Source organism: Gavialis gangeticus, unplaced genomic scaffold (genome assembly GCF_001723915.1).
Source record: "Gavialis gangeticus isolate Ggan-Ray unplaced genomic scaffold, GavGan_comp1, whole genome shotgun sequence".
Lineage (NCBI taxonomy): Eukaryota > Metazoa > Chordata > Crocodylia > Gavialidae > Gavialis > Gavialis gangeticus.
The window spans coordinates 9,209,410-9,220,733 of NW_017729008.1; the positions used below are offsets into that span (position 1 = coordinate 9,209,410).

General features: G+C 35.4%; 1 protein-coding gene across 1 annotated transcript in view; it reads right to left on the reverse strand.

Moving 5' to 3' along the window:
• Positions 1–1,118: 1,118 nt before the first annotated feature.
• The window catches only part of TBC1D22A (TBC1 domain family member 22A), a 559,372-nt gene continuing 549,166 nt past the window's right edge, over positions 1,119–11,324 (reverse strand). The window contains exon 13 of the mRNA XM_019509364.1: positions 1,119–4,386. Coding sequence (XP_019364909.1) covers positions 4,258–4,386 — 129 coding nt within the window. The 3' untranslated portion in view covers positions 1,119–4,257. The remainder of the gene's footprint in view (positions 4,387–11,324) is intronic.

Sequence of the window (11,324 nt, forward strand, 5' to 3'; positions counted from 1 at the left end):
TGCTCAGGTCCCTTCCAACCCTAGAAACTATGAAACTACCACCTCTGCAAGTTTCATCCAATTCAAACAAAAAACAAAGTTATAGATATTTAATTGATTATACCCTATGGCCGCATCTCTAAGGTGGCTCCGAAGCTTCATAGCCGCTGGATCGAAGCAGGAAACTGATCTGGAGCTCCGGATCAGATTGTTAGCATCTGAAGTGGCCGGATCCGAAGCCGGATCGCATACCTGCCTACTTGTACAGGCCTACTTGTTACCCCAAATCACCCAGAAGATTCCACCTCCATTTGTATTTCATGTACTAATTCCTCATTCTGTTCATCTTCCCTCCACCCCTTTCTGACTTTCTACTTAACCATACTGCTCTGATTGCTTCTAAATCTCACCATTGACTTAAATTTGGCCAGTGGGATTTTCGAAGAAGCTCAGATATAGGAACCTGTTTTTTTCAAAACTAAGCCCCCACCCCAGTCACAATTTTTAATGTCACTCAAGCACTTGTGTTGTTTGTGGAACCTTTTACTCTTTCCTTGTACAACCCATTTCTGTCCAAATCTTGGTGTTTCCCCCAAACAATAAGAGCTATCTTCATCTTGCTGTTTAGACAGCCAAAAGGCACGACCTCTCATCACCTCCTATTTTGATTATCATAACCTTCCTTTCAATACCACCCTGGTCAGGTCTGTAACAGATTGTTTCTAAAATTGCTGTTCCAATCCCATTTCCCCCTTAACTTTCAGAAACAATCAATCCTTCCACTGGCTCTCAGTACTTCACCATATTAAGCTTGTTGCCCTTACCCTATGACACTCGCAGATCCACACCTCCAGATTTGTTGGCTCTTGTATTTTATTGTATCTGTCCCTCACTCCCAGATTCACTGTTTTACTTCTCAGCTACACAGAAACTTCTTAATGCTTCCCTCCACATGGGTCATTATGCAGGCTTACCTTTGTAAGCTAGTAGTCTTAATACCTTGTAAATGAAGCTGTAGAAGTATATTTGAGAGAAAAATCCATTATGTATAGTCAGTTGTTCTACAAAGTAGGGCACTATAATCATTTCTTGATACAGTTTGGAAGGTCTTTGATGAAAAAAAAATTCCACTCTACACATCATGGTATAAATATGTATTTATTTCATTATCTTTAATCAACTTTAAAATGCCTCCTGAAACAATGATCCTGGTGTTAATATCTGTCATAAACATACAACTAAACTTTGTGTACTTATATTTTATTTTATGAATCTGAATTTAAATACAAATCCATGGGCTTTTCCATATGAAATTAAGCCAAAGAACAAGTGTAACCTAATATATTATAATGTATTAAAGATGAATGTAAGACTTTAAAATCAGGGTCTTATGTTCATCTATGTATATTTACATATTTGATTAATTTAATATTTACACTTCTATGCAAATACTATAATCATCAATCTGTTTTTCTATTTTTTACACTTTTATTTTCATTTTTGTTAAATAATTTTATGTAACACACTGCATTTTAGATAAAACAAACTTCAGTATTTTCATACCAATCCTATGAAATTACAGATTGGACTCACTAATGATGTGTCAAGATGTTTGTTTAAAAATACTGATCCATAAGAAAATACATACTATTTTCATAATATTTTTATTCTTAATTGTGAAAAAATAAGTCTATGGATGTAAAATGACAGTTATTTCCTCTTTATATGTAATATTTTGGTTTGAATGGCATTTTACCTGAGATGCATAACTATTAAAATGCAACGGTAATTAACTTTATACAAGTAAAAGTTGAACATTAAATTTTAGAGGATTGGGAAATTTCACATAAAAATATGCTGGACTCCTATTTACTGAAAAATATCCTATATATATAACTATATATAATCAGTACATTAGGAAACTCGTCATAATTTTTAAAGCAATGTACTAATTTTTTTTTCATTTTTGACATGGATACAACATGCCTCTTTTGGGACCATGATAGCACCTCCTTTAATTGGAAGTGATATGTATTCTTTGAATTTGGAAGACGTGGCAGTCAAGCCAAGTGGGCTCTCTGAAATAAAAATATATATGCAGCCTCATTAATGTTACATAGTAGCATCTGACACAGCAGACCACTTCGGATCAATTTTAAATATTACATATTATCTCGTCTCAATAAAATAGTTAATTACAAAACAAGACAAAACATTATATGTTTACTGCTGCATGTTTTCTGTCTCCTTTGTTAGTTACAATATGCATTTCTATTAACAGATATTTTTATAGATACTTATATTTAACTATAGCAAATGGTCACATATATTTCAGGCTTCATGTATTTTGTTACTATCAGATATTCCATTAGGCACATTAATATGTTCTTTGTAAACTTAATGAGAAACCATGAAACATCAAATCATTAATTAAAGTTAAACTAAGATTTTGGGACTACATTTAAGATGTTTACATCCACTATGTACTGCACGCACAAACACAGTGACCCAAGAAGTCTGAGCCTGCTTCTGCTGAACTGAACAATTCCATTGATTTCAAAGGAATACAGCCATAACTTGGAAAACAAACCTTTTGGCTTAGGAATTGTTCAGGTCAGTTTCCTCCCATCCATCCGCAGTTCCATGTCATTTAAAAAGGACAAATCCTACATAACAGCACAAATTGGTATGAATTATTGTTATTTTATTTATCTTGATATACCTATTAGTTAAGAACCAAGGACCTCCAAAAGAAATCAAACCAAAATGGGTGGGTAAATATTTTGCAAGAGCTTGTGAATAACTTTCTATCATAATATCTTAACATAAGTCCTCTCGAAGACATAAAACATAAAAAGCGTATTAATACTTTCTATAGTTATGATACCAACACTGTATGATTCATTCTGGAAGCGTGTTAAAAAAGCAACTTTGACCTCTTAGTATATTGGCTCTTGCAAATCACTACTTTAGGAACCTATAAATAAGGTAGGCACAAAATCAACATGAGTTCAGATACACCCAAAAAATCATGGCAGAACTCTTATCCTATAGTATGTTCTGAAAATAATTATTTCACTTATATTATACTAAATTAAGGGAGTACAAACAATTCAAAAAACCCACTAACTGAATTACAGGAAGTGATACGGGCTTTTTAATTCTCCAGTGATGCAAGAGGTGTTTTGGGCATACAACTATCATTAAACTTAACAGGAACTTTCTTCTCACTTCCCCTGCACAATGATTAGAAAACAGTTTACTAAAGTTATTTTACAGATGAGTAAAAGGACAGATGTATTTTCTCCCTCCCCTCCCTGCCCACCACTCTCTCCATTTTAACGTGTCAGATAAGGAGAATAAGGCAAAAATAGATTAAAACACATTTTGCTTTGTAAACTAAGCCGCAGAACAGACATTCCTTTAAAATGAACTTTCATGCTCACAAATAATTAAGCTAACTTTTTAAATTATGCATTTACTTCCCATAGCAAAAGTATATTTCCTATTTATTCAGTGCATTTGAGAAATATTCCAAAATGTAATGCTTGCAAGGGGAGTTCATTTTGAGTTATGGGAATGAATCCTTAAAGTTTAATTAATTCTTTAGCACAGGGATTAAGGAGGGCACAAGGTCTCTGTGACAACCTTTGGTGGCTGCCATATACTGTGTGGTTTTATTAGAATTTTCATAATTTGGTTCACTGTAAGAAATGTAAATGTGTTATCAATTTCAAAATTTAAAAAGATTGTGGGGCCTACCATCCCTAAACAGCCTTCATAATTATGATTTGCCCCCTTTTCTACTCAGATTAAACAATTTATTTTATAGACAAATATTGGTTAGTAAAGATACCAAGACTAGTATGGGTTACATAGGAATAATTATACAATCTCACAATATTTCCCATAAGAGACTTCAAAGCTCGCAGTTGCATATGAGTTACTAAACAAAAGAACATAACATATTTTCCACATTCATACAATAAATGTCTTAATTGCTAAAGGAAAAAAAGACAAAATGCTACAAAAGACAATTGAACTTATTTCATTTTTGTGTGTTGAGCATGAAAGTTCACTTTTCCAGTTCTATAATGCTCTGTATCCTACTCTATTTCTTTGGTATTCCGTTCTCATTGTGTAAATGCTCAGAGAATCCTAAAGGTATCTTTTTTTTTCAAATGCAAGTATTAGTAATTGTATGAAAGTGCAAACCAGAATAATGAAAGCCATAATACTGCAGAACAAATTGAACTTAGAACTTCTGATTTCCTACACTCATTTTTTATAATGATTGGGGGCATCTGCAAAAGCAAACTTCAGTCTGTAGGCTTCTGCTAGAAGGACACTAATATCTTCATCTCCCCAGTGCATTGTGGGCAAATTCTGTAGAAATATCAGCAATTCCTAGAGGTGAGAAAAAAAGGAAATATGAATAAATTATTTTCCAATACAACTGTAGCATGCTGAGTTTCTTATTTATTTCCATTTGTGTGCTACCTCAAGGCCAGAGACAAGTCTCATAACCCATTATGTTAAGTACTTTTCCTACAGTAGTTTAAGCTTGCAATCTAACTATCTATTATTACATTTATTTGTATTGTAGATATTCCCCACACAAGGGTATCAGACTCATCCAGGACCCCAGGCCAGATCACACTGTGGGGTCTAGCAGCTATGGGGCAAGTGGGGTAAAGCAAGTGGTGGCAGCATGGAGGTTAACTCAGTCATTACTGATGCATCCTCAATGGGGTTCCATAGCTAGGAATTCTGTGGCAGGTCCTGGCCCACTCACTCAACCCCAAATTCCTGGCTACCCCCAACAGCTTTGTGGGATGAATGAAATGGCTCCACAGAATGGAACCAGCTCAAAGGTCATCTCTTTGACACCCCTGCCCTACATGGATGAGGACCCCATTGTGATATGCAAGGGTGATATGCATTATAGAACTAAATTGCTAAAGCAGCTATTTAGGAAGGGGGTATCATCATTCTTATTTTACAGACAGGAGATCTAAAAACAAACAGCAGTCAGTCACTGGTAGAACTGGAAATTATATTAAATTTGGATCTCTGGAGTCTTATTCTATTGCCTTAACATATAACTATTCTCACACTCAGCTATTTTATTAGGTTACTGTAAATTTGCTAAGCTATCCACAGTTCTTAATATTTGTTCAACTGTTGCAAATTTCAACTCAATTCTTTCAAATCTTTACTTCCCTTTGCTTTATAATAATACTATACTCAACCCTTAAAATTTTATAAAAATAAATACTGCTAATTTTATTTTTAACTGATTTCATTTCTTATTGTTATGTAATGCTCTATATTTATAATAACTTACTGACAATTCTGCATACACAATTTCAGAATCTAATTTAGTAACCCAGGATGACAAAGGGAGTGAAGAAAGGTGCCCAGTTTGGAGACACTTGACATGCTGCAAATTAAAATTCTATCTAGTTGGTCTTTTCACGTTGGAAGACACACAACAAGAGAAAAAGGAAAAGCTAGATTTTAAACCATCTGTCAATCTGATTTATGCACTAGACAAATGAAGGATAGGCACATGTATGGGGGCAGGCAGGGAGGGCAAGAGGCAGGAATCTAGCCCCTCGCCCCTTGCTGCTTTCCCCACCACAACAGGGGTCGGATGAATTTAAGACAACTGTCCAATAATTAGATTTTATACATGGAAATTTAAAACAAATTGATTTTTCATATATAGAATATAAATATTGAGGGGTCATCTTAAATTTGAAGTCATCTTGCATTCAGGTAAATATAGTATTATATATCAGTATTATGAGTTTATGTACTTGTTGAAAAGTACAGATGTTCTGCTCTGGGTTGAATTAGGGTTACAAAAGAAAAAGGCCTTCAGTTTAACTGGTTGAAAAAGTGGGAAGATGTGTTGTGAATAAGGTACAACTGATGACTGTAGGAGTATAAGGGCCAGTTTCGCAATTAAGGTGGTTGAATTCTGGTTTACATCCGCACCTGTGCCACAGAACTTCTTTGTGATGTTAGCAAAATCACTTTATCCAAATCACTTAAGTGGCCACTAATTGTACATTCCTCATTTCCTGAGTGCCTGACTTGAGACCCTGGGGTCTGATCTGCAGAAGTGCTGAGCACTCACAGCTGCAGACAAAATCAATAGGAATTGTACTTTGAACACATAAAGTGCTATATTATAATGCTAGGCACTCTGACAAAACAGGTCTTAGAGTCTCCAATTGGGTATTTGAAATTAGCAGATACTTTTGACCTTAATTTCTCTTTGCCTGAATCCTCCATCTGGAACGTGGTGATATTATCTCACAAGAGTGTTGTGAAAAAAATTAGTAATTATGAAGCTCTTGGATAGTTAGTGATGAGCAGCAGAGAAAAGCCAACAAGAAAATGAACTATGAGGAACAATGAGTAAGTGAGAGAATTCTGGCTTCAGAGTATGCTTGAGTATGGTGTAGTAAATAAGGTGGTGCTGTGCATTCCACAACAAAGAGAAAAAACACACTGAACAACTGCTCTTTAAAAGAATACCATAAATTCTGGGCACTGAACGAGGAAGTTGTCCACTAGAAAAAACCACTAATATGAGATCATGTAATTGGACCCTGCAATACAAATTCAAAAGGAGGAATTCAGGATGCACAGCCATTCTGGCACTTCTTAACTTTGCATGCTGGACTTCACAACCTTAACATTCTTTTAAGTAAATGTTGTGTGAGCACACATGCATATACACAATCTTTTTCAAAATTATTTTAATAGTGAATTAACTTCCCTCTTGACCCTCCCCCACAATTTCATCATGTGGCATCAAACTGCTACCCTCAAAGTTCATCAGAAGGTTTGGAGCCTACAGATCCACCCCACAATCTTCTGCCGTTTGAGTTAAAAACCGTAAATATTCACAATGGATCAGCACTAGAAGTGTTAAGATCCACTGCTAGTTGGTTTTAAAGCACTGTTTGAGGAATGGTGAAACCAAAGAAAATTCCAGGATGTGCTGGAGAGCACAGGAGTGAGAGGCTCCCTGTTGTCAAGTTCAGAGGCCCAGACCCAGACCTAGCATGGCTTGTAGAAGCCCAGGGCTACAATTTAGGGTGAAGCCTGACCAGGCCCATGCAAAACACAACTAAATGTGGACAGACTTTGGGAAATTAGGTGCAACAAAGTCTTTACTGTGCAAATTATAACTTTTCAAAGGCGTATTAATTGGTCAAGTCTTTGATGAATTTTACAGGGATAACAAAAAGTATGTTCCTGACACAAGGGCCTCTCCCTGCCACATTTCAAGTCCCTGGGCCAAAACATGGGATGCTAGAACTCAAAGGACTGGTCATCAGAACTTCTAACATGGGCAAAATAATGCATTCTCCCTTGTTTCATTTTTGGAAATTGCTAAACAGGCTTGGATAAAACTTCTACCCCTACCCACCCCAATTCAGCCTGAGACAGAAGTTGACATGGAAATTTCAAGCCAAAAGGTTAAATTTAAAATATACATATATATAAGTAACTGAATGTAGGGTTCTATAATGCAGCGGTTCTCAGCTGGGGGTCTGTGGCCTGAAGAAGAGACGGGAGTGGGCCTGCCCTGCCCAGCCCCACAGCTTCCATCTTGCAAGCAGTGCTGCAGGTAGATGGGCAAAGGTTCACACGGCTGCTGCTCATGTAAGTGGGGCTTTGGGGCTCCCCACTACCAAACCCCACCTGCTGCATCTGGGGCTGTGCAGGTAGGACTATGGGGCCAGGCAGTAGTTGTGACACAGGTGGGCCATGGAGTTATTATAGCATGCTGGGGGGGGGGGTAATGTAATGATCTTATTTTCCACTCTGCTTGGTGACTTGTAGTTGCTTTTAAGAAGAGGAACTAGATACAGAAAAGGTGAAACACGTTCCCTGATTCAGGTGCAAGAGACTCAGGAAGGGGAAGGAATATGGCTTCTCTCTCTCCCTCATATTTCTTCCATGAGAGAGTTATTTTGACTTTATATACTTCCTGGTAGGCTAAGATATAACACTTGTTATATAGAATACTGTTTGTAAGAAGGAGAAAAGAAAATGTAAGCTAAACAGTGTTATAAATCTGACAAGCATAACCATAAATGAGGAGCAGCAATACTTAAAAATGTCTTAAAAATGTGCTGTATCAATATTAGGCATGAAGGTGTTACACGGTTGCCAAAGCCACACAGAAATCCTCCCCCAACCTCCCCACTTGATTACTTTCTGCTTGTTTGACAGCTATGCTACTAACTGTAATGAATAAATTAACACTGCATAGCAGGAAGCCTGTTTAAATGGGTGATAATTTAAATACATACTTCAAAAAAGATTTGAGTGGTATAATCCACAACAAATTTATTCAGAACAGTGCGCTAAGTTACAATCACTATGTTCAAGTAGTGTCAGAGATAGTTTTGTGGAATTAGCAGTTTTACATTTTACTGTGTTATCAACAAACCCTAGATCATCAAGCTCAGTCACATGAGTAGCAACCTGGCATAGTAGATTCTCTCTCTTAAACTTATGATGTTCAAAACATAATAATGATAAAATTAATGTTAAACCAACATATTTTTCAAGATGTTAAAAAAATAGAGCCTCCTTAAATCTGCATTCATTTTCAAGCAATAATGTGGTGTTAAAAATTTCCATGAGAAAATGCTTCTTTAAGGTTTCAAGGTATAATAATGGATCCTGCTCATACACACAGCTTTAAAGTAATAAAATCATACTGTGTTATGAATATTAGGAAATAATCACAAATTAACATCACTGTTTAAACAACTTAAAAACTTGTTGGTGGACATTTGGAAGTCCTTGCTGACTGCACAGTGATTACAAAGAGTAAAACTACCATCAGTAATTCCTTAATAGCTAATATGCAGTATACAGTATTTACATTTTCAAAACACTATAGATCTATCAACTTACTGATAATTGCAATATACTTTTTAGACAAAAAATATAAGTTTGTGGGGCTGCTTTACTTTTATGTAAGAGAAAACTTACATAGATTAGTTGCGAGATTTATTTTTTAAGCCAGAGAATATGTTAGCAAATGAGCTGATATTAGTATTTGGGAATTCCAGTCTCAAAGCTAGAGAGCTCAGTACAATAGATCACACTGTACTTGCCCTACGCAAAACTATAACATGAAAGCTCATCTTTGCTTCACACACCATACTAATTTTAATATGCTGCCGAATCCAGAAATAGGACTCTTTTTAAAAAAACCCAACAAACTGATTAACTACTACATTTACTTCCAAATGCATGATTTTCATCAGAGCTGAAGATGTAAACCTATAGAGCAGGAACTCACTAAAGGTTTAATCCCATTTTTACTTAAGTATACGGGAATTTTGGCATTCACATGGAAGAGAAAACTGACAGACCCCTATTTAAAAAAGTAAGATTGGTACTGATTGGTATTTATGCATGATAAATCCAAATGAAGTAACTGGCAATCACCAAGACAAATTGCTTAAATAATTTACTAAAGATGAGTCGGCTTACTTTGAACTGTTGCTTATCAGGGCTCCAAAACAGGCCTGCATAAAAATAAACCTTACAGCTTGTTAAAAATAGAAAGTAGACTTAACATCATTTCCTCAAAAATCCATTTTTAAAATGCCAAATATGTTAGTGGTGTGTTTGTTGTCTAGATGTAAAATATCCTAAAATTAGAATATCCCTTTGCCTTTTGATTAAACCCCCCCCTCTATTTAGCAATTTACAATTACCAAAGAATAAAGATGAGCAAATTAAGAGTGACTCAGATAAAACAGATTAATTTTGCTTATGATTCTTTTTTATTGTCCTTAATAGATAAAGTACATAACATTTGGATCTATGTTCAAAATAGATAGTTAAGTTAATTGGTTTAATTCAATTTTTCATCCACATTCAGGTTAAATGTATGCTGTTCTTGACAATGGAATGAATCATGATGTCTATCATGGAGAATAAAATATTTGTCTCAAGTATAAGTTTCTTTGGTGCTGAACTGCTGAAGGATATATTTTAAATTAAGAAGTTATGCTGAATTTAAACACTGAGTTTGTAAAACATTTTTGCAAGTGTCACTTATTCCATGCCATTTTGTACAGGCTGGAAAATCTGTCAATTAGCTCACAGTTCTATCTAAATCATTTACCAAAGACAAAAGTGAAGAACTTTACCCAACCTTCTAATTCTGCCAATAGAATAGTTACTGGAAATTAAGTCACTTAAAGTCAGAAGGTCTTTGTATTTCCAAAAAGTTACCGTGTGTTGCAACACACTATACAAAAGAAATTAGTGTTTATTCTTTATACTTCTGAATCTGCTGGGTTTTATTCTGCAGAAAGAAATGTCTCTCCTTGATAAGTATATATGTGTAATAGGGAAGATGAAATACTAGTGGATGTTAAATTATAACAAGAAGATTTGATACAGTTTGCTGGCAAGGTTTATGCATCTGCAGGATGAATTATAATACAAACGTGGTAGGGTGGCTGTGGCAAAATAATGATACTGGATGAATCACTTTTTTAAGCACATCAGAAGCTGGAGAGGTGGTAAAACCTTGTTTCCTAGTAAATATTAACCAAGTTTCAATCTCTTGTTTAATATTTACTGTTTCCCTGATTAGTAGAAATGTAATTGTACAAAGTCTTTTAATTTAAGCTTTTTCAAAACTAGGAAAATAAGCTAGCTTCCCATTTTAAAAAATACTATTTACCATCATAACTTTTTAATCATTCTTCTGTGCATGCTTTCTTTTTTATTTTTAGATTCTCCTGTGGTTTTGCTTCCTTGGTTTCTTCCAGATGTTCAGCAGGTGTTGGACAATGCTGCATAAGTTTGGACAGATGGATTTTAGTACTGCATGGGACTATGTAGTACCTCGTCATGTAAAGAAATGCACACAGCTAGTTACAGACTTGTCAATGTTTTATTGGAAAGACTTCTTTCTTATGCATCACTAATTCGTAGCTAGAGAGTTGTTCCAAGATGAAACTTAAAAGATATCTTGATATCAGGCTTGGGGAAAAAAATTCTTTTTTTTTAAATTAAAAAAAGATGTCCAATAGACCTCTTAATTACATGAGTAAAATGTCTACAAACAGTGGTATGCAAACTTTTATCTTGGCAGGCTGGATAGGCAATGGTTCAGCTGGTGGTCCCAATTTGCACCCAGGGCAATTTCTGGCCTCTAAGCTGCCTCCTGTATCTTGTGTATAAGCATCCCCGCACTTAAAAATGGCAACAGGGGTGCCTGAACTAAAGCTTGTTGAGCTTTAGTTAAGTTGAGTTCAAACACCCTCACCGCCATTTTTAAG